At 32.0% G+C, this 24,869-nt stretch overlaps 2 protein-coding genes across 2 annotated transcripts in view; both read left to right on the top strand.

Moving 5' to 3' along the window:
• The window catches only part of LOC131843757 (serine/arginine repetitive matrix protein 1), a 66,980-nt gene extending 54,509 nt beyond the window's left edge, over nucleotides 1-12,471 (top strand). The window contains exons 10-11 of the mRNA XM_059192486.1: nucleotides 6,514-7,738; nucleotides 10,650-12,471. Of these exons, the coding sequence (XP_059048469.1) occupies nucleotides 6,514-7,738; nucleotides 10,650-11,829 (2,405 nt within the window). The 3' untranslated portion in view covers nucleotides 11,830-12,471. The remainder of the gene's footprint in view (nucleotides 1-6,513; nucleotides 7,739-10,649) is intronic.
• Nucleotides 12,472-14,633: 2,162 nt separating this feature from the next.
• LOC131843791 (UDP-glycosyltransferase UGT5-like) lies at nucleotides 14,634-19,654 on the top strand. Its single transcript, XM_059192540.1, has 5 exons — nucleotides 14,634-14,696; nucleotides 14,771-15,008; nucleotides 16,420-17,018; nucleotides 18,209-18,431; nucleotides 19,140-19,654. The coding sequence occupies exons 1-5, from the start codon at nucleotides 14,694-14,696 to the stop codon at nucleotides 19,652-19,654; spliced, it is 1,578 nt and encodes a 525-aa protein (XP_059048523.1). The 5' UTR covers nucleotides 14,634-14,693.
• Nucleotides 19,655-24,869: the final 5,215 nt, after the last annotated feature.

The following is a 24,869-nucleotide window of genomic DNA, read 5'->3' as shown; positions in this document are numbered from 1 at the left end:
TGGACCTTTAGCTTGATGATTTTTATAAAACGTATTATACAAAAATAATAAGTATTACGTGTTTTTCCAATGGATTCCAATAAAAGTTATCAAATTTGATAAGTATTAAAATAAATAGTTACGAGAATTGGATAATCGCCCTAGCGTTCACATAATTAATGACATTGAATATTATGCTAAAACTGGAAGATGCTGGTATTTCTATCGTTATGTTAATAGACCAGCGTTGTGACTTGTGACCATTTTAGTGTGAACTTGACGGCCTTGGTCCACGGATCGTTCCGCGTCCACAACATTCAAAGACTGTGAAACATCTTTGAATGTTGCTATAGAAATTAAATTTATACATTTTAAATAAATATGTGCTTTTCTAAATTAAAGTTTAGCCAATAGCGTTAATAAAAATATTTTTAATTTTTTAAGTTAGTACACAATTCGATTTTTAAATTTGGTGATAGTGATTTTATATTTAATAGTTTTAATTAAGCTGAAGAATTTTAACAATCACCAGGTAGGTGTTTTGCTTTATATTTTTCTTACCTTTATCAAGTTAACAGCCCATTTGAGGGTATGTGGCAATCCTCGCTTGATGTCCTTGGTGTTGTTCGTGCATATAAGAACAACATGGTCAAGAACATCAGGTCATCAAGTGACACCTGTAATACCCCTCAGGCACTGGTATACTAAAGGTCGAATCGTGCCTCCATGTCCTGTTATATTTAAATTCTATTCAAATTCAAATTCAAAAATCATTTATTCATGTAGGACGTATTAGCCGCTTATGAACGTCAAAATTTTTGCTTATATTTTTAATTTTTCCCTACCGTCCTTACCGTATATACTTACCTTGAAACATCACACTTATAAATGATAAAATACTAGTGCTCGCCCAGTGGTCGAAATTCAATCATACCTAATTAAATAAGACTATAGGCACAGATAACATAATATTCTAGAAGCAATATGGCGCGTGCATGTTGTGTACAGTCTTACTGAATGGTGGGTATAATGTTTTACTTAAGTTTCCCTTCCCTTCTCTTATATCAATATTCGCTCTAAGATACTGCTACAAGTTGGCTCTATGACCTGCTCATAAGGAAAATGAGAAACGTCTTTCTTCTTACTCCTTCAATATAATATTATATTAATAATAAAAAATTAAACATTATCTTAACTGTGTCTAAACTTTTGAAATTACTAAATATTTATCATAAGAATTTGTTTATTAAGTCATAGTTAGTGTTCCGAAAATAGCGTTGTTACTTAACTCTGATATAGAAATTAGTATATAATATATATATTTGAATATTTGTAATAAATAATAGCAAATAGCATTAAATTAAATTAAATATTATAAATTAAAACAAATCAAACTCAGCCCCTTTGAAAGTGTGTGAGAAGTCAATTAAATTCATTGAAATATTAATCGGTCGTGTGAAAACTAGAATCATAACCATTATTAATTTTAAATTTAGACAATGTTTTGGATTGTAAACCGACAGTCAAAAAATACGTTAATTGTTTTTAAATTTACAGTTATAGATACAGACTGGCTAATAATTATTAATATTAACAACAGCAAAGTTTCAAAAGCTATTATATCAGTTTTTATGCTCACACAAATATTGGAAACAAAATATCTTATAAGTAATTATTTTTATTCTTTATTTATCTTCTTCTTAATTACAAATGAAAAATGCTTCTATAATCTACTCGAATAATTCAAATCTAGTAAAAGGTACCAATTTATTTTACCTTGGTAATATTATAAACGCGAAAGTTTGTGAGTATGGATGGATTCATCGTTAGATGATAGTTTGCTATTCTTTCACGCAAAAACTACTGAACGTATTCTGATGAAATTTTGACAGTAACATAACTTGTACACTAGAATAACATATTGGATATAATTTAAAAAAAGATATTATGTAAATTGGGTGAAATATAGGCCAACTCCCGCCTAACCGTTCTGAAGAACACTACGGGCATTATTATATGACAGCCGTGTTACCGTGTTGTATTCATGAGTTGTCATCAATTCCATAGGACCATTTTGTCCTATGGAATAGCATTTTTATATTGTGAAAATATTGTACAACATTTATGAATAATGCTTTTCTTGATACGCATATTCTTATTACACTACGTATTTGTGAGATTGTTTATAGTTATTTAACTTTAAATTAAAAACAAGCTACTATATATGTTTCAGTACCATATTTGACTTTACGATCTGAGTTGGCTAAAATCTACAATTAATTACATCTTATACAGTATTTTACGATCTTTTTAGAAAGTAAATAAAGATATAGTTTTATGAATTTAAATAATGAATATGAAATAAAGATGTATTGTATATCCTTAAATTATATACATACCTACATACTAAGTAGATATGCCCAGACTTCCTGTGCGTGTACATATGTTACAGCATATGTACACGCACAGGCCACGCCATCTATTGATGATAATCAAACGTCAAGAATGAATAAAACATCTACACGACGGCATCTATTATTTTATACATAAATAAAAAATATGTTTTCATTCCGCCAATGAATACATTCAGAAAATTAATTCAAATTATTTCACTCCAATATTTTTGTATTTTTGTCAGACAGCTAAATATATTTCATTATACATATACTGTGAAAATTTCAGTCTAAATTATCCGGCCGTATTTATATAATATAATATATAAATATTAACATTTAAACAATAAGATAATTTTCGCCTGTAAATTCTAATTTCGATCTGTACCTAAAATTAAATTAAATTATGAGAAAAGATTTGATAGTTTAAAAAATTTGAAAATTTATTTTACCATTAGGATCCTAAATTATCCCTGATGGATGTAGGAGTTAGAATATTTTGAAAAAACTTTATGGATCCGTATGAAAACTTATATACATATATATAATGTAAGCCTGCGTGTGAAAAAATATCCAAAAAAAAATGGCGCACCCTATCAAAAATATTGACAATATACTGTATTGTCAATATTTTTGTACTAGTTAGAGTAGAATTTAGGAAGAGAGAGAGAGAGAGAGAGAAGGGAGAGAGAGAGAGAGAGAAGAGAGAGAAAAGTTTAAGTTTTATGGAGAACATCGATATCAAAGGATGATATTATGGTTTATTTGTTATAAGTTTTAAAATTTATAATTTTTATTCAATATCCGTGCGAAGCCAGGTCGAACCGCTAGGCAGCTTATTTTGTAGGTATAAAGATTATTGTTACCTAATCAATTATTATTTTTATTATTTTATCAGTCATATTGTCAAAGTGTTTTAAACTACGTCAAAAAATATATAGTCTCTGTATAGTCTTTGTGTGCCATTATAGCTTTTGAATGCTAAGTTTTTTTTAATGGTGAATAATGAATTTATGCATCCGCTAGCACTAACAGTTTACTCTGGCGGGGCACTGGTAGAAGAAGACAAAATGAGAATTAGGTAGGTTGAGTGAGCTCATCGTGGCGAATTCACAAGGAATTTATCACGATGGTTTCCAGGAGAAACCGAAGGTTAACCTAACATGGTACATTACTAGCAATGGGCTTATTAGTCCACATGACTGACAATCCCCTCAATTACTTGGTATTACTCGTGTGCACTAATAGATGCAGGTTGTGTTTATAAGAAATCTATAACTGTACAGCGGTAGCATTTGTAATATGCGACGTTGTAGGTACCTGCGCAGGTGGGGTAGAATTTAAATATTGGTTTATAGAGTGTTATCCGTAGATAGATATGCTGCCCACGGCGCCTAACAAACTACGCGACATGAACATTTAAGGCAACTTGTTATCGCTAATAATTAACTCGCATAATCTTGCCGCTTTGAGCAATGTCGTTTAGAAGTTAGTATCTATATTTACTACATTTAATAAAACAAATATTTTATAGGTTATATAGTTTTGTGGTTCTTTTGTTGTTAGTGATGGAGTAAGAACATAGAGTTCTGAAACTTTATGTATTAAACGCTTATCCCGACTGAGTGATTGATCTAACAAGGGCCTAATTAGCTGGTGCTCGGTTCTAACTTTGTATTTTCAGTTTAGTAATTTAGTTTTTTTTATTTAGATAATAGATTTAGATTTAATAGAAACGGGCAAATACGCGGTGAACGTGTCTAATACCTACTCTAATATATTAAAAATATATCTAAATATTATCAGGAAATTAAAAATGTTAAAAATTTAGTTGTTACTATTATTTAGTACCTGTGAAATAAATTGTCGTGCGTTATTATTATTTTTAGTTATGAGTCGTTTAATTATCAGAACTCTGAGCATGATTTATACAATTTAGTTCTAATAACTATAGACAAGCCTGCGAATCATGCATTGTACCATATTATAATGCTAGTTGTTGGGAAATGACGTAACCTGATATGGAGGACAAACGAGTAAATTAAAATAAGAACAAATAATTTGTATTTTAATTTATTTAATTTCCTGTGTATATGTATGTAGAGTTATACTAAGAATATTATCTTAATTATCTATCGTATAAGGCTTGGGTGACGCCGTCTCACCTGGCGCCAGCATTTTACGGTAGTATTTTAAAGAGACACATGGATATTTTGCTAGTTTTTATCTGCGTCTTCTTTGCATTAAATGGTATTTTTAATCAATCATATAAATAGTAGCTTGTATGAATATTATCCCAAATATATATGCCAGTATTAGATTTAGGATAATAGTGTTTTATAGTATAGTGGAGAAATATTAAAATGTTTTTATTTATGTAGATTACTATATACTGTATACATCTTAATAGAAAGGGAAAACGAGAGTAATACTAATAACGGTATTGGGCCAAATATTAATAGATTAAGTAGACTATATACATTCTCTAAATAAAAAAAAGGAAAATAATGATTGCAGTACCCTAATTGTATAACACACTCCCTTTAGCCAATTCAATTCATCCCTTTAGCAAAAGCAAAAAAACAGAAGAATATATTAGAATATTATATTTAACTTATTACTTGTTATACGGAGCGACATCGTCAGTTCTACTTGGCCGGTATTTTTGTATACTGTCGACAAAAATGAATGATTATTAGATTTTCTTGCATTATCATAATAATGACTGGGATCGACCATTCATTTCTCATACAATACGCGAGCATCTATTTAGTAATGTTACACATTCCGACCTTGTTAAATGAATTTGTTCGCACTTAATGATTGGCACTTAGCTTCCGAGTAGGTGTGCAGAATGAAATTTGATTATTCAATTCCTGGTGTTAAATAAAGCTAAATAATTTTGATATAAGTAGTTTATTTGTGGCACTGTTAAAATTATGCTTGACATGTTTTGCAGTAATGATTCTAAACTCAGCAATTACATTCTAATAGAATTTATATTAAAGTATGTACTTTTTGTACTACCATTCATCCTATATGATTGCTAAAAATCGGTAAAAGTCATAGTTACAGAGTTACTGAATGGAAGGTCATATTGTTTATGTTTATCAATTTCTTACATTAGTTTTGCACTAAGTATTGCCGACCTACATCTCAACCTTCCTACACATTAAGTTAGTGGCTTACTTTTCCCTTAAGTTATTTTGGTAAAACAAAACTTAACCACTATCTACTTCAAAAGGAGAATTAAAGTAGGTAATTTAAGTAACATTGTTCATCAGTTTACTGTTTATAGAGAGTCATTGAGCCTACGCGAAAACTGAGGTCATTTTCAAACGCCACTTATGTGTTTGTTTTACGGCAATTTCGTACAAAATACATTTATAAATACAAATATAATGTCAATAATAATAAAATAATAGATTACTAATTCCAGATATTTATTTACCCTTCAGACATATTACAATTATTGTTACCTACTCGAAAATATGGGATTACAATTATTCCATCTTCATTTAATTAGAGAAACGCTTCTGACATAGTGAGATATCTCTATAGTCATTTCTTTTGGTATAAATGACCTACTTGATCTAACGGTCTGTATCACATTCTAATGATCTCAAATTAAATCACCATACAAAATATATGTATAGTATTAATACTAATTGTTTTGTATAAAATATCATTTTCTTTTATTAAGACTTGTAATATATCTCAAAATAATCGTAGTAAAAGACAAGCCTGTTTGTTTTCTGGGTTAATATTTGGTCATCACACGAATTTGTTTGTGGCAATTAATTTGACAAATACATAATCTAATAACTTATGTACACTTGTAATAGTACTACGAAATTGTTACATAATAGCATACTTCAAAACATTAAGAATAGTGACCTAGAAATTATTATTCAGTAAATAATTTGCCGCACCGGAGTCTCATGGCGATTAAGTAAAGATGTCTCGAGTGTTTGTATCGCATTGACCTTCGATAGTTTAGCAAACTTATTGACTTACGATTACGCCATAACATGTGCGCGAGCAATACCGTGACACTTCTCTGCGAGACGCCGCACAGCCGCTCGTCTCGTATTAACGGTTTACGGTTTATCATATTAAATAAAGCTTTTCATCCTTTCAGAACACGATAAAGAATATACGAAACGACCACTCGACTTCGACATAGAAGAAGAGACTCGCAAAAAGGAAACGTCTAAGTGGCTCGAGAGTCATTTCGGTAGCGAATCGAGGTCATCCCATGATTCCATAGCTGAAGAGATAGGACGAAGACCTGAACCTGCTTTCTATGCCAAAAATAAAGCAGCAGAAGACGAAGGTTATTACGGGAAGACTTCGTCGGGACCACCACCGCCGGTATACGGAGATCGAGTCCTTCGTAAAACAAAATCCTCTACACCTTCCGATGAAAGAACAGTTCCGCCAGTGAATAGAACCGGAGGTTATTTCAAAGGTGTTGCTGATTGGTCACAGCGACGTGCTAGTAAGCCTAGAATGCCTGAGCCACGTAGCTCCTCTCCCTCGCCTCCAACAGTTCGTTCACCATATGCTAGCAATGATCGGTTAAATGGTTCGTCACCTAGACACGTGTATGGAAAACGTGATTCGCCTCAAGGAAGATTATCTCCTATCGGACGACGTAATCCGCCTTCTCGAGACGATTCCGCCTACGTATCCTCATCGACAATGCATAGTCCACCGCGTGGTTCGCCATTCCGCCCTTTGGAAACCGATCGTTCCTTCCGTGAACCATCTGTGGATGATGATTATCGACCTGTGGCACCAGAAAGAAAACGACATTCCAAACACAGGCTCTCTGAAGAACAGCGCTACGATAGCGGTTACAGAAGTTCATCTCGGAATGAGAACTCAGGGCGTTCAGGTGATAGCCGTGATGAAGGGACAGCGGAGCCACCTCCCGATTATTCTCCCCCGAGAGACCGTCGCAGCAGCTCCGATCGTGACCGAACACCGCCGCGTCGTCGTGATCGTGATGAACGTAAACAAAATCAAAAAACCCGTTTCGCTGATAGTGGACGACGGCCGTCTCCAGTTCGAAAATCAGTGGGTTCCGCAATTGGGAATTCTATTAGAAAGTTAGTTGGGAAGATTCGGTCAGCATCAGCAGAACGTAAAGCAAGGTGGCGTAACTCGCGTACGCCGTCGCCGGAGCATTCGTCGCGAACATACAAGCAGTACGGTGGTGAATTGGCGCCGCCTGTCGCACCGCCTCACCGCTACTACCTTGGTGAGGACCCCTTCGCGCCCAGCATTTACGGCCGAGAACATAAGTACGAGGGCAGTTCGCGACGCGCTGCCGCTGTTGACGCCCGTGATCATCGAGACCGGTGAGTGACACCCCCACATTCTTTACTACTACATAAAAATAAATGAGGCACGTTCGTTTTTATATTAGTAACGTTGACATACGTCCTTAATTGGTAGTGCTCGGGTACCGAAGCTAACGACGCTCTTTTTCATCTGTTTATTTGAATATGCTTAATTTTATAACATTTTGTAATATCATAACTATAAATAACTTAAAAATGTTTAAAAAAATATGAGCCTTAAATAGAATCTTGTCCTACAACAGATCCTTATCGCCTCCTACGTGTATAAATGTTTAAAATGCTTAGGAGCTGTAATAGTTATATGTAATATACATAGATTTAAGTTACGATGTTAATTCATAGAATATTATATATTTTAAATTATTTATTTATTTATAACGGACTGTTGTTTTAAAAAAACTTCTTACTTAAAATAATACCAAATTACAATTTTAAGCTATGATCTAATATTTGTAATGACAAAATATACACAAAACGTTTACATAATTGCAGTGTAGGGTTCATACTATAGCCGATTCAAATTAAGTATATTTTTTTAAATATTGTGATTATTGTTTATGGCTTAAACAGACGCCGTTGAACACTCACGCAGAACAAGAGTCAAGACGTCTTTTGATTGAATTAAAAAAATAAAATGAAATGAATATATTATGTTGTGAAGAGATGCTCTATAGTCATAATATCATTTTTCAGAAATTATTATAGTTGTACATACATAAAGCTACCAAACTGGTTTGACGTTTGATATGATAATAGTGAGCAAAGATACAAGCGTGTTACAATGCAGTAAAATAACGTTTAATGTCCATTAATCTTAAAAAATATTTCAATTTGAATAGTAGAAATTTGTAATTATATACCTTTTAAGCAATTGTATTAAATTTTATTATAAATATTTTGCTTACTAAGGAAGAAGAAGAAGAAGTATTCCTGAAACGCGTATAGTCGGCTCGTTTAAAATTCGCCATTTATAAAAAAAAATTACCATTTATTTCTTGGGTATTCTCTAACAAATTAATCGAGTCAATTATCAAAATTCGATTCTGATCATTTTATATTATAGTAGTTCTTCCCACAGCTTCTCTCGCGTTAATCTTCATTTTCTGAATTAAAAACAATATTTCTGCAAACTTTTCGTATATTTGATTTAGCCCATAAAGAGAAAAAGTAGCTTATAACCATCTCGAAGTATAATCTATCCCTATACCAACATTCATCTTAATTGATTCAGCGATTTAGGCCTAAATCATAATTTATTTCTATTATAGCGGGACCGTCTTCAATATAGATTTTGTAGCCAGGCATACAACATGATCAAAAACTCTAGAACGAGTTTCGCGTTGGAGACTAGTGAAAATAGAATAGGAATAGAGTTACTATCTCTCCGGGTAGGAGAGATAGTAACTCTCAGTAATCAAATCTCAAAAGTAATGTATACAATGTGGAGAAAATGCCGGTTGCGTTTCTAGGAACTGACAACCGCCGATTTTTTTAACTGTTATATTTTAGTGGCTTGTGATTTACTTTCCTTATATCCCCGAGTTTAGATAGGCTTGGCAATAAGAAACCTTACGACGAGCACTTAGATCCTGTAACAGGAATTACAATAGTAAAAAGGCTGCCGGCCCACTTAATGGAAAGTGGCAGGCGTCGCCTACTACTTCAGTGTTGCGTAAATAAAACAAAAGTTATTTATTCCTAAATTGGTAATTTGCACACTTTCTAGATGACGTCGCATGTTAAGTTTACAATTTACGCAAGGCTGACCAAATTACATACTAATAAAGTATATAAGGATTTTGAAACCATAATATTGGATCGGCTATTAAGAAACTTTAACTAGGTAGATATTCATATAACTAAATTCCGGAATAATAAAAACAGACTTCGAATATGATTAATATCAGTCACGAGGGAGATGGAAGTAAATAAGGCCTTGTACTTATTCGCGTTACTTGTATCTATAATTATTGATCATTTAAAACAGTCACCATAAACAAATAAAGACTTGGAAATCAAAGCTTTACACGAAATATATATTTTTAATTTGTATTTATCTGTATGTTGAATTGCACTTTCTTTATTGCACATATCGATTTAGTGGATTACACTACTAAATGTAATGAGTAAATAGCGGATTACATATTTCAGTTTATAGCTTATAAAAACACACACATCACGGCTCTTATTCAATCTTTCCATAATAAAGTTCATCAAATATTCATCATCTAAATAATTGTCATTGCAAATGAACGGCTAACTGCAACTGATCAGAATTTTGCAATACATCAGACAAGTCAAGATTATTTTCCGGCGTAATCTTGCCTTTTAGATCCGTAGTCGACCATGGACATAATAGGTTAAATATTTAACTCACAAAGAAACCCTTATTTAGTTTACTGAGTCACAATGTTGTCAGATTAAATAGTCAGTTTATTACAATTTGTCATTTGTTCCAACAACTCGTATGACTCATTACAGGGAAACATTCTTAGCTTGTGACAGGTGTATCTATGGTAATTTTATGTTAATTACTTCGATACGATATCATGAAATAAAATTAATAAGTATTTGCTTCCATTGTTTTTTTTATGTTCAACTAAGTTAATTACTAATCTCACGCTTTTATGTTGTTTCATATTTATAGTCCTCAATATATCAACTTCTGCGCAATAGTACAGACTACAAACTCGTAAATCAGATGTAGACTTCGTTACGGCACTTCAACGTAAACAAAGAATGGTCGTTAGGTGCGTGGGATGCGATATCATTGAATACAATCACTAACAAGATTATATGTTTTTGTGATATATAAGAAGACAACAATAAAATACGTGGGTCTGTTTTACAGACAAAGATCCTTATTAAGATAAAAAATCCTTAATAGTATTATTTTTTTGCATTTCAGGGGTCAATCTTCAAGTACGCTGGGTCGATTCAGTCATTCAACGAGTAGATTGAACCCGAACAGTGAACCAGAAGAAGATTATACAAGAAGTGCACAGACATTGCCACGAAAATTGCACGAACGCAAAGAGAAACCCACCGAGAAGCCAAGTTCAAACAAGTATTGGCATAGACTGACTCCTAACAAACGGTCCAATAGTGCTGTAAACATATCCAACAATATATCGACATCGCCGGACGGAAAAATAAACGGTTATCCACCTGGTCCAGCAAAGCCGGCTCGAACATATAAAGCACTTAACAGAAGCAAGAGTTTTGCTATGGGAGCACCAGAACAGGAGACCCATCCACGTTACATATCAGGTATAAACCGTAATTACTCTACCATGTATAAATCAAACCCCCACTTGAGTCGGCTTGATGAAACTCCAGAACAGTTAAAAAGTCCAGGCATCGTATCTATAATTAATCGAAGTCAACGTGACCTCGCCGATGCTGTTTCTCGTGAAACTGAACGTCGAAAGGATGGATTATTTGGAGCTAGATACGGAAAAACCACACCACTATCTAATGGGCATACGAATGGATTTAGTAAATCACACGAGAACACTGATAAAAAAAAGATATTCTTAAAAGGTCTCCGTGAACGCGCTCCCGAATTATATCAAACACTACACGCCGATGACGAATCAGATGGTAGTAGGCTCTCGTCTCGTTATGGTACACCTTCGCCGCATTATAAAGAACGTATTAGTGAAGAACGAAAGACTTCTTTGTATAAAACAGATTCTTTGAATAGAGAAACAAGTCCATTTGTATCGCGTTTGGAAACACGACTAAAATCTCCAGCTCTTCGACGAGGTAGTAACAGCAGTGACAATTTTTCAGAGACATATAGATATCAGACTCGGTCGGGGGATCCTGAACGCCCAAGCATTACGGATACGGTTGAAACGGTGAGCAAGAAAATAGTCCCATCTAGAGATGGGCGGTCTAAAGAAATAATTGAGTCGAGAGAAATTAATTCTGTTACCAAGAGCAGAGGCTACAAGGAGCCTACTACGAATATAAAATACATCGAGAATGGCATACGATCACCGTTGGGATATGAATTAAAAAATGGGTATACAGAAAGAAGAAGTAGTAATTATAAAGTATCAGAAAAGATTAGAGATTATTAGAAATTAAAGGCAATAACGAGAGAAGTTTATTATTAAACATTGTATGCCATATTTTTTAATAATAATATAAATAAAAGTCAAATGCGGACTGAGCCTTATACTTTAGATATTGTATATCTGAACGGTAACTGCATAATAATATTATACTTATAACAATTCTATTTTAAGTAAGCAGCTTTTTGTTTTTATGTAAAAAGTCATGTAGCTTTACTAATTAAATGTTAGCCTTTAATATCCTAATTCCGTCCAATGTACGAATTTTTATTCAAAATAGCTTAAGTAATATTATTGACAAATTGATTGTGAATAGACTTACGACACTCATATATTGTATGGAATAACGAAAATTAGTAATTCATGTAATAAATCATACTTAGTGGTCGACTAAAGTACATATATAAATTGCACTAGTACCGTTAGAAAAAATGTCTGTCTTTAAATACAAAAAATTAATGAACTACTTTCGAATAGTTTTAGATTTATTTCACTGATAAAATTAATGGAACCGAGTTTATAGTAAATTCAACTAAAAGAGATTACTTTTACATTAGAAGTTTAAAGTTAGAACTTCAAAATTCTGTTTTGACTAAAGAATATTTAATACTGCAATATATAATATTATATATTGTATTGTTTATTGAAATATATTGTGCAATTTGTATACTTTATTCGTTTGGACAAAGAATAATGATATTATTCTTTGTTAATTATATAAGAAGTGTATCAATAAAAATATAATGTGTTAATTTCCAACTAAGCATCTTGTTTCATTTTTTAGTCTTTTAGTACATCACTCGGTTTATTCATGTTTCTATTGATTTCTTTTAATTAAAACAGAGTTTAATAGACAAAAGGAAAGAACTATCATAACTATCAATAAAACTTTTTTCCTAAACAAGAAGTATGTATATGTATACATACTTCTTGTTTAGGAAAAAAGTTATACAGTACAGTTTATAGTACCTAGTATTCTCTCAGAACTAAGAAGATATCCTATAGCTTTGCCTTCGTAAGATTTGAGTTAAAATAATAATATTCTAGAACGTAAACTATCTATATACCTCTTTATAACTACTAATTTATCCAATCATTTATGTGGTATAAAGTAAAAAACATTGAAATATGTCACAAACTATCACATTTATAATACATATATATTAAAAGAGACAATATTGTTGTTGGTAGCTTGCCTATACCTAATTACTTTGATATTCTGATACTTTTTTCTTACATGTCATTTTAGTTTTGAGATTAATCCTTACTTGCCAATAATTATTTCTTGTTGTACTTAAATGATATTTATATAGAAGTCTCGCTCCAGTAAGAAATGCGTTGAAAGTCCATGAAGACTATAATATAAAAAAAGGATTATAAGATAAAAAAATCTGTGACCCCAAAAACACTAAAAACATTGTAGTGTACCTAAGAACTGTCTCGATAGCTTTTGAAGAAAAAAGTCATTGGTCTTGAATCACAACATAATCGGACCATTCGTTTAGAAGTTACGATGTCAAAGACAGACGCACAAACACACAGATATTTATTGTTAAATTATATGGGTCTTTTATGTAGTCTGAATAATATGAAAGGCTTTTGGACTATTTGTTTATAATTACCATTATTTGCTGACGTGATACTGTAAAGTATTTACCAAGATGGCATCTACATGGCAGAAATTAAGTAGGTATATATATATTTTTGTGAAATCTAACATATTTACTTAATATATGGCTCCTGTTCCACACATTTGGAGTTCAGATTGCAAATAAACTTAGGTAAGTATGTATACATTCTATTATTTGTAAACCAGCCTAGTTTATTTTTTAATAAAAAAAAATATATTATGATATAATTATATTTCACAGCAATTATTTTTATTTTTATTAATTAGAGTTACATATTCTTAAGACGGGATCCAGATGATAAATTCATGATGACTTTACCACGATGGACTAACTGACCTGACATTATGTTCATCTTATCATCCTCCACTGATACCAGCATACACCGTTAGTGCAGGCGGGTGCAACATTCTATTATCATTCTTAAAAAAAAATACTTTGTGTTCGAATAAGCGACATCTACATATTCCATATAAAATTTTATAGACATGACATGCCAGAAACAACAGTGATATCCAAAGTTTTAGATAGAGGGCGCTAAAAATAAAGACTACAACGAGGAAACTATATGAATAATTAACTGTTTTTATGATATTATGTCAAATTAAAAGTTAAAACCATACAGTTTATCCCTTTTACAGTAGGTAGGTACAGTCATAGCTGTAGAAATTATTAAATGTCCACATGGACATCATAAATTCCCCGAATTTATTGTCGGTAGATATAATCATTCTTATTATAATGTTAGTCGATTTTTATATATTTATAATACAATTTAGCCAAAATTGTAGTTAACTCAACTTAGTGCTATTTTACAATTATTTATTCATAAATAAAACTATACTTTAGTATTTTTAATCTACTCCTACCTACTAAAAATTATTTAACTGCTTATGTTACATATTACTGTGATTATTAAATACTATTAAAATGCAAATTACTCCTTATCAATGTATATAAATATACTTTACGATTTTAGATGTATATTTTGCCGATGCGTAGGTATATCTAACCTACAATTTGATAAATTAGCGGTCTGTCTCATGAGCCAGCATATATTTGAGAGATACAATGTAGTGACCTATTAGTCTATGTGGTTCAGTCGAGCGAGAGGATGTCACTTCGTCTGGCGTGTTTAGGATAAATGATTAACAGACTCAATTCATAGCGTGCGTCGATAAAGTTGAAATATATAATTTGCACGATTTAATTCACTGGTTACGATTAGATGTGAACAGCAATATGGTATACGAAATAGTTTTTTTTATAAATAAATATTTTTTTAAGAAAATGTATAGAGTGATTTTGTGTTGTTTCAGGATTTTTTACAGTTATGTATGTTGTTATTGGGCCTTGTGGGTTTCTCTTTAACGGCCAATATACTTTATGTTATTCCGTTTACGGGGAAGTCACATTATATTATGCAGAAGCCTATAGGCCTTGAGTTGGCACGCAGGGGTCACAATGTAACTGTTATAACAGGACACAAGGAGGTTAAACGACCACCGAATTACCACCAAGTAATGGTAGACAATAAAGAGATTTGGGACGTTCTTGGTATGTAAACTATTTACTACTTTATAATGATTGAAACAAAACTATTAGTGCAGGCATGTAATCATAATTTTATTTTGCACAAGGGATATTAATCAATGGTGTAGTGACGTCCGTATGTTTATGCCTTAAAGGGATAGTTGACAGTTGCCATCGGGTAGTCGTAAACTTAATTAACATTGCAGTTACACAATCAAAATTCGTCCAGTAAAAGTTGTAGATACATACGTTAGATTCAAATATATTTGTTGATTCACAAATATATTTGTTCTATGCCTTCATAGTAACTGTTTAGTTACTAACTTGAAATAAATGTGAAAAGATCATGCTCGTGTAGCAATTGTTCATATATGAACACTATTACGGACATCACGTCAATTATCATGTGACCCCGTTGTATCACTTATTATATTGCTATGGACGAAGATGTCATACTTCCGTACCCTGTAATTTAATAGTCATATCTCACCTTTTATTAAAAAACAGCTTATAAAACAAACAGCGTCATAAAACGGGTGAGTTAGACGATTATACGGTACCAGACGATTACACAGTCTACCTAGGTTTAATAGTGTGGGCGGGGTTACAATTCTATCATAATTCATAACAAAAACACCGGCCTCGCCAATTATGAAGACGCAAATATTCGCATTTACTTGACATATTGACTAATGAATAAAAAGACGTGCAAAAACTCCGTCTAATTGAAGACTGATTTTCCTCAATACTACAAATCGAATTTCCTTATGCTTATACCGTAGGTACCTAACCAATGTTACGTTTAACAACTGTCTTCAAATACAAGGAGTTCGACTGTATTTATTTATATAATATTAATATTATCTTATTTGTAGTATTATTATATTTGCCAATTCTTAACTGATTTTGATAATTCTTTTCTAAATTATCAACAATTAAAAGTTATATTTGTTAGGTAAGTTATATTGACGACCTCGGTGGTCTAGCGGTCTAGCACATCGCTTTACAACCGATGGTCGCGGGTTCGATTCCTCGCAAGGCACAAACATTTGTATTCATGATTATGATTTGTATCGGTCTGGGTGATTTCTATGTATAATATGTATGTATTTAAAAAAAATCTGTGTATATGTATCAGTTATCTAGTACCCATAACACAAGCTTTAGCTAGCTTAACTTGGGTCTAGATGGCGCTGAGTGACCAGAAAAAAAATTTTATAAGGAAAAAATTCCTGTCTGTATCTTATATTATATATATCTTTTTTTCGGTCTATGTAAAAATTCTGTAAAAGACAGTTTATAATAGGATTTTCCCTAATGAAGTACATATGCTTAACCAATACTTCTTCTATAGAAGCGGAGAATTTTGTATGTGACATTATTCAAACACATATATTTGCCATTTTTTTAAATATTGAGATGCTTTTCTTTACAGGTATCAAGCGACCAAATGTGTTTACAATGGTCGATATGTCAGACGAAGAATTTCATCAAAAAATACTTTGGACTGGTGGATTAGCATTTACAGAAGTAGCATTAAATTCGAGTGAGGTTCAGCAGTTCCTCAAAGAAGATCACTCATTTGATTTAATAATTTCTGAGCAATTTTATCAGGAGGCTATGTACGTTTTGGCTCATAAGTATAATGCTCCTCTAGTATTGATAACAACGTATGGAAATTGTATGCGACATAATATTATTTCAAGAAATCCGCTACAATTATCCACTGTTACCTCTGAATTCCTTACTGTGCGAGAGCCCGCGAGCTTTTGGGGAAGAATGAGAAATCTATATTTTACAGTATACGAGTTTATTTTATGGAAATATTGGTATTTAGAGAAACAAGAGCAACTAGTTACGAAGTATGTGCCTAACTTGCGGAAACCAGTGCCCAGTTTGTATGAGATACAAAAAAATACATCTTTGATACTGATCAATGGGCACTTTAGTTTCGATACCGCTGCTGCATACGGACCTAATATAATTGAAATTGGTGGATTACATTTAACAAAAGGCAATGCATCTTTGCCGAAGGTAAGTTACTTCATATGGGTTTCGATTACATATTTAACTTCCGACTCGTTAGGTTAACTTTTTATGAAAATGAAATTGAGGAAACTAATGTTACTTATTAAGGATTATGTAAGAAAATAATTTTATTACTGTATTCTTAGTGTAGTTGTTCTGAATGTAAATTATGAAGAGTATTTGCGTCAGAATTCTTGTACATATGTAAAAAAACGGGCTGAATATGACGCAAACGAAGTTTAGTGGGTCACATAGTTTAGTAATAATAATAAGCACTAAAACTACTTTTAGAAACATACATATCTTTCATGTTGTCTATATCTATGAACCAAATATATATAATACATATATACATAAACTGCTAATTGTTTAAGTCTCTACTCTTCCTTATAGTTCTTTGTAGTCAGGTATATCATGTTATAAAAAGCAGTAGCATATGTTATTTACAATTATGTATAATCTTATGTCTACAAATGTATTACAATACATGATGTACATGTACCATTCATGCGGAGTCAGGGTCATTATTATTAATGACGAGACGAGTTGATCAAAGCTAGAAGTTGTCTAACAGTGAGTTGTTTTATTTTTAGAGTTCCGCGTCAGTACAGCATAAGCAATTTCTTTTTATTTCTTAGCGGAATACTATTTGCAGTAGGAATACTGTAGTTTTATATCCGTGAAAGAGCATATACAATCACCTAACATATGAATTATTATGAATTTTCAATAAACACTATTATTTTTTTTGTCAATGACAAATAACAAAATGTGCACTTTGTTGACGGTATCTGTTGATACGCTAACCATGACGTTTTTAACACCATTGAAATATTGGTAGCTAGATTAGTAGATATATAATATTATCATTGTGAATATTCCGTGTACACATATAATATGTACAAATTAATTACATTAAAAAAAAACATTAAGTGGCAAAACCTGTGACTATGAATATTACCACACATAATATAATATTACATAATATTACATTCGATATATTTCTCTCGCAATATCGCCCATTCAGCTAAATTCTATGGACTATAAGATTATTTAGAAATATTCATAAGTCAATTAGATTAGAATTTACGACTGATAGTTTAGAAGTGCGGTATTTGTGTCTAAAATCTAGTAGATAGTTACTTGTTTCTATTTTATAAATGGTAATTATAAAAATACGTCTTGAATTTTTTCAGGATCTACAAGATCTATTGGATAGATCAAAAAATGGGGTTGTGTATGTAAACTTCGGCTCCAATGTACGTAGTTCAGAATTGCCTGCTGACAAGAAAAAAGCATTCTTGGACGTATTCAGACGTCTCAAACAGACAGTTATATGGAAATGGGAGGAGGATACACTAGAAAACAAACCAGATAATCTATTTATTAAGAAATGGTTACCCCAAAAAGAAATTCTATGTGAGTATCCAGATAAGCCCTTTGGTTGAGAAAGACGTTGCAAACCAATTCGTTGCTCAATAAGTTTACATTACCATACGTATGAGGATGAAAAAGACGGTGAGAGAGAAGAGATACGTGCTGTGTCGTTCTTTCGTATGCATATTGGTACAAATTTAGCAAAACTTTGTACATGTTATTTCAAAAGATAATGAGGTTCAAGTAGGAAATCAGTAATGGTTTACGTATCAGCAGTAACGAAATGTAGCCGATGTGTTGTTTATATTGTAGACTAGCTGTTCCCGCGACTTCGTCCGCGTAGAATTTAGCTTTATTTTTCTAAAATATATTCTAAATTTCTAAATTTGTAAAAGTAGTCTAAGTTACTCCTTATTACATCAGCTACCTGCTAAAAATTCCCGTCAAAATCGGTCCTGCTGGTCCAGTTACAGATTAGCCAGAACAAACAGACCGACAGACAGACAAAAATTGTAAAAACGTTTTTGTGGTGTATGTAGCGTATTTATATTCATATGCATATAGTAAAAAACGGTTATTTCAATATTACATACAGACACTCCAATTTTATTTATATGAATATATGTACAGATAAGAATGGAATTGTTTTAATATAAGATCGAAAAATGTAATTCACATCTTATATACATCTGTAGGTATCATGATCGTATATTAGTATTTATTTTAAAATAATTTAATTTTAATTTTCAGCCCATGCAAATATTAAGGTATTCATTTCACACGGTGGACTAATTGGAACGCAGGAGGCTATTTTTCATGGGGTACCGATTGTTGGAATACCGATCTACGCAGATCAATATAATAACTTACTACAAGCCGAAGACATTGGGTTTGGTCGAATATTAGAGTATCACAGTATTAATGAAAAAAATCTCTGGAGTATACTGAACGATGTATTAAGTAACCCGTCGTATAAAAATAAAGCTCAGGAGATTTCAAGTAGATTTAAAGATAGGCCAATGAGTGCGCTAGATACAGCTATGTTTTGGATTGAATATGTTATAAGAAACAATGGTGCGCCTTACTTAAAATCTGCTGGCCTTAAATTAAATTGGTTTGCGCATTATATGCTCGATATATATGCCTTTATTCTTACATTGTTTATTATATTACTACTTTTAATAAAATTGATAGTAGAAGCTATTAGTAAAAATTTATCTAGTAATGTAAATATAAAGAAAGAAAATAAAAAGAAGCGTAATTAAAAAGGTATCGATTTCTATAATAAAGTAATTTTTTTTCATATGATACGTATTTTTGTAATTACGAATAACTAGATATAAAACATCATAATCCTATTATATCATTGGACTATTGATAGGCATATAGCCTCTAGTTGAGTCACGGTTAGTCATAATAAATAACTTTTACTTTATTTTGACTTACACGTAAATAATACATTGCTGCTATATTAAAACATAGTCTGTAAGAAACACCGCATGTTAGTATGTGTAATTAAGCAAATATTTGAACGAAACATTGGTGTTTGAACAGCGTGTATGGTTGAGAGTACCGCTTTTGTCCACCGTATGTGGCGAGGTTGTAATGGGTTGGCTAGGACTTATGAATTCGAAATGCAGAGGCCTTGACTCCATCATTGCGTTCTCTTGTTTCCTTGTTCACGGGCTGGCGTGTACTTTTTATTTTTGCGTCTACGTTTGTTTATATTTGTCACAAACTTTATTTCTTTGCTTGTGTTTCTTATATTGACGAGAGTTTATTTTCAAAGAAAATAGGGTGATTGACTACTTGTTGGTAATAGTCAGATAGTTGTTTTATTTAAAATAAAGAATATTTCTTTCATAGCATAAACGTAGTGTACGATACAAATAAAATTGTATTTTTCGATAAATAAATATACCTATATTGATATTATGGTGTTAGGTATTGTACTATTAATAAAATAGACGGAAGTGACATACGAAAATGTTGTTATTTCATTTTTGTCTAATATAGTGGCTCTTTATAAGGCATGTCTCGAAATTAACACATAAATTTAATCTAGTTATTTGCATTGTTTAGTCATATGACCTACAAGATGAAGCTTTGTGCTTAATTTCGATTAATAATTCGTCGTTTAAGTATTCTTCATAGCCTAACTATAGCTTGTCTACCACAGACATTTATTTTCCTGTTTTCTCCACACACAAATATATTTTCATATATTTTTTAAACTTACACTATTGAAACTTGTCTCTGTTTGTACTATTGCTTAATAATAATAACATAATAACTAATAAAGTTCTTACGCATCTATAGTAATATTATACAGATGAAATATTGCATTGTTTGTTTGGCTTCGAAACTACAAGGCCGATTCGAAAAATTCTACTACCATTAGATTCCTACATTATTCCTGATGAACATTGGCGATAGAATGTTGAAAATTTATTGACAATAGAGCAAAGAGTTGAAATACAATTTTACAGAGGGCATCAATATCAAAAACACATATACCCATGTGTTTAATATTTTTGTAGAATATCTATGCGAAGCCAGGACGGACCGCTATCTTTAATAATTCTATACATATAGAAAATACTAAACAACTGCTGAAACTAATAATTATATTAGTATATTTTACGCTCATGAACTATTTTCGGTTTCATTTAGCTTGCCTAGTATGCAATTAAAACTTTGTAAACTGACGTGCATTCAGCGAGGCATTACATCAATGCGAAACATTCAGAAAATTAAAATCGCTAAAAACTGTGTCACTCCAAAATTATTGTGTTGTATTTTTATAAAAACGAAGAACATGTTATGATTAAATAACGACCACTGAAATATAAGAGTGAAATGGTAATTTCAAATAAGATAATTGTAATATACCTAACAGTGGCTATGCAGTAACTCTTGTGATATTCTTTTAATGTAATAAGAGTGATTATATTTATTATTATAATAATAAATGACTCTGGACAATTAATACACGTCTAACTAGTCCCACGCTAATCAGAGTTTGTGTTATGGGTACTAGACAAATGATATAAATACTTAGATACTCTTTTTCTAAATATAGTATACACAGAAAATACAGACCGATACAAATAATCATACACATGAATACAAATTTTTGGATAATAAAGCGGTGTGGTGAACCGCTAGACAAAATTTATTACTTTCTTAATACCTATTTTTTAAATGGTGAATAGTGAATTTCGTGGAGACATTATTTGTATTAAATTTTATCTCCATTTATCCATTGCGTGTACGATAACGTTGCCGTGTACTGTTTTGCGTCACACAAAACATCCGTGTCGTCTACTTTACCCCGGCAAATGGTATGCAGGCTTTTTGTTTGTTTGTAAAAAGTTCTACTCGGTTGTCATAATGTCATGGGATTGAATGGGAAATTTTAGGAAAAATTATGTAAATATGTGTGTGTGTTTAACTGTTTCTGAATAAAAAGCAAAGTGTATTATTTGAAGAAGATAATGAGATCTTTTTATCACTTACACCTCCTGTGTAAGTGATAAAAAGATCTTTGAACATGTATACGCTTGTGTATCTCAAGAAAAGATTTATTGTCATGCTGATAAAAACTAAAATACATTTTAACTATTATATTGCTTCGTCACTATCTTTCAAAGGAACGCAATAGCTTATAATAAAAGGACAAAGCAGTTCAATAGTTAGAGTAAGTTTATAAGGCATTTAGTTTTTTTTATGTAATTGGAATAGCAAAGTAGTTGACGCTTCACTTGGTGGCAAATGCCAATCGGCGCCTATATATGTACATGACTAGCATTACGAATATCACTTTATGTGGAGACGCTCACACAATACATATAAAGAAGCTCAAATATATAGATATTTTAATCAATCATTATTATTCCATTTAGTGGGCATAGCTTTCTGAATACAAAAAAATATTTATTAAACTTGGTATTGGTCTATAATTATCACATGTGTATTTACTTTATTCCTTTAGTTTGCAATATAACTATTAGAAATACATAGTTTTTTTTTCGGACTACTCTAATGCTGTTGGCCTTTACAGCTTCACCGGACGGTAGGGGGCGAGTACAGGTGGCACTCCAAACCCGTGAAAGGACTTATGGAGCGGCTGAAGGCCAACTCCTGCCTGACGACTTTAGTCTGAGGGCACCACTAGGGGTTCGAACCTCGGCTCAGGCCGTCGTAATATCGATCCCCGTTTGAATTGGACGGGGGATCGATCGGAGGGGAACATAGTCTAGACCCCCGCTCTACTTATAATTTAATATTACATTATTATAATGAAGCATCTGTATACGTTAATAAGTTTATTATTTATTAAGTTTCTTGTTTGTTTATAATCACTAATAAAAAGTACTTATAATTTATTTCTATATTACATTCTATAAAGCCCAAAGTAATGGGTTCAATGGAGATTTGTTTAAACATTAATTTCGTTCAGAGTTTGAACTTCTGTTGAAAATTACAAGTAACTAAGGAGCTATTGTCCTTTTTGGAATGAAAACTTTTTGATAATTAATAACTGAAACACGTCGATGGATTACAAAGATTTAATAAATACAACTTAAATTAAATTTTCATTAGTTCCCTTTTCATTATATATATATATTGGTAATTTGTCTTTAAGTTGAAGATAAGGTAGCCATATTGGTTATGTTGGTAATTGACATAAATATATATAAACTGATACCTAAATATAGCAAAAACCCAAGAAAAATGATACTTTTTAAATTATTATACTTGAAACCAGTGTTTCTTGAAAGTAGTTTTGTATTTAAACATTTAGTATTTATAATGTTATTTTATGTTTATTCAATAAATCATACTGATGGGCATGATGTTTAAATCAAGCGGAAGTTTTCCTGCATCTTAATAATATCGTTCGCTTGATTACATGCCTATTCCATTACTTTGCCTCTAGTTTAATTTAGGTACATCACACACCTCTGATTTATATAACAGTTGACGATGCTGTGTGAAAGTTTTGGTCTTAAAATTTAAGCAGCAAATGGGAAAGTTTGCCTTTACTCACACACGCTTGGCTATCGATTTTATGTGCTTATACAATGATTGCTAAATGGGAAGTAAACACATGTGCTAATGCTGTATAGCAATGATAATTATTTAAATATTTATTTTTAATGGTAGCTACCTACAATTATGATATAAACTATTTTTATTAGAAATTATAGTATTGTATGCTATATGTATGTAGGTTTCTAGATGAGGTACCTAACCTACTTAGAGCCATTCCATTGTTGTAGCCTTTGCAGCACAGATGGTATAACAGTTAATAGGTTAAGTTGTGGTGAAAACACCACTCGACTTACCCGCAGTTTGCAACATATTTCAGTAATTACAAGCTTACTTCCATCTCTCGCATATTATAAAAAGTTACAAAAATATCAAAACGAAATTTTTGTACCTATTCCGGTGTTAACGAAAGTAACTTAAGTAGGTACCTAACATTTCATCTTCTATTTACTAATTACATGCAAATGTATTTGTACCTAATAGTAGTTAATCTAAGTATATTGTAGTAAGTATATATTAACGATTACGTATAGAGTAAACTGTATTTTTCAGAATAAAACAATTAAAGCGTGCCCGTAAATTTTAACATCGCAGTTAATTTCTCTATTAAACGTCTTTGCACATTACCTTCCTTCATTACCGGCCAATTTAGGCGGCACAAAGGCTTTTAAGTCTTTCGAGAGAAAAATTCGCATTGTTAATATCATCAACGTTTTTGTCGGAAATAAAATGTATGCTAATCTCGCATTTGCATATGACTGGGAAAAATCACTGGGCCATTAAAGTATATACTGCCATGAAGTGTGAAGGGATGGAGTGGGTAAAGGACAGTTAACAACGACTGAAGAGGTGCCATTAAAGGTCTAAGACCTTCCGCGCTCTCCTGTCGTTTGTCATGCAAATAGAGAGTGAATAATTTATAGGAGATTCATCCCTCCTGTATTACGAGGATACACATTGTTGGGGAAATCGCGCGATAAGAGCTAACCGCCCCTCGGTGACTGGAAAATCAACTTAGATAAATAAAAGATGAAATTCATCTGTATTATCTAATAAGATAATACACTATGCCCACGCGGCGCCGTTTTTGGTTCGCAAGGGTTTGAAAGACAGTTTGTATTTTCGGAATGACAGACGTTCTAAAAGAAACATCGGGGACCATTATGTTTGTTAGGCCCGAAGTATGTCAGGTTGGCAGGAATACTTTGTTTGAAAAGTTTAACAGGGAAATGTCGTAATGTGATACGTTATTTATTTATGTGGGGAACACAAGCTGTACAATAATTTTATAAACCAATTTAACAATTTACCCTACACTTACATTAGAAAGTAAATGTTGATATTTTTTGTATAAACTTATTTTTTTGTGTGTTCTGTCGGCTCTGGTGAATAAGACGGATCTATATTATTTTTATGTTCTATATT

The sequence above is a fragment of the Achroia grisella genome, unplaced genomic scaffold (assembly GCF_030625045.1).
Source record: "Achroia grisella isolate CSIRO2021 unplaced genomic scaffold, CSIRO_AGI_Agris_v1 utg3297, whole genome shotgun sequence".
Taxonomy (NCBI): Eukaryota; Metazoa; Arthropoda; class Insecta; order Lepidoptera; family Pyralidae; genus Achroia; species Achroia grisella.
Note: the sequence above shows the minus strand (reverse complement) of the source record. Positions and strands in the feature narration are given on the sequence as shown.

Excerpts from the sequence above, each read along its gene's own strand:
- LOC131843791 (XM_059192540.1), top strand. Across the intron at positions 15,009-16,419 it reads AGAGATTTGGGACGTTCTTG|GTATCAAGCGACCAAATGTG; the intron begins GTATGTAAACTA and ends TTTTCTTTACAG. Across the intron at positions 18,432-19,139 it reads ACCCCAAAAAGAAATTCTAT|CCCATGCAAATATTAAGGTA; the intron begins GTGAGTATCCAG and ends TTTAATTTTCAG.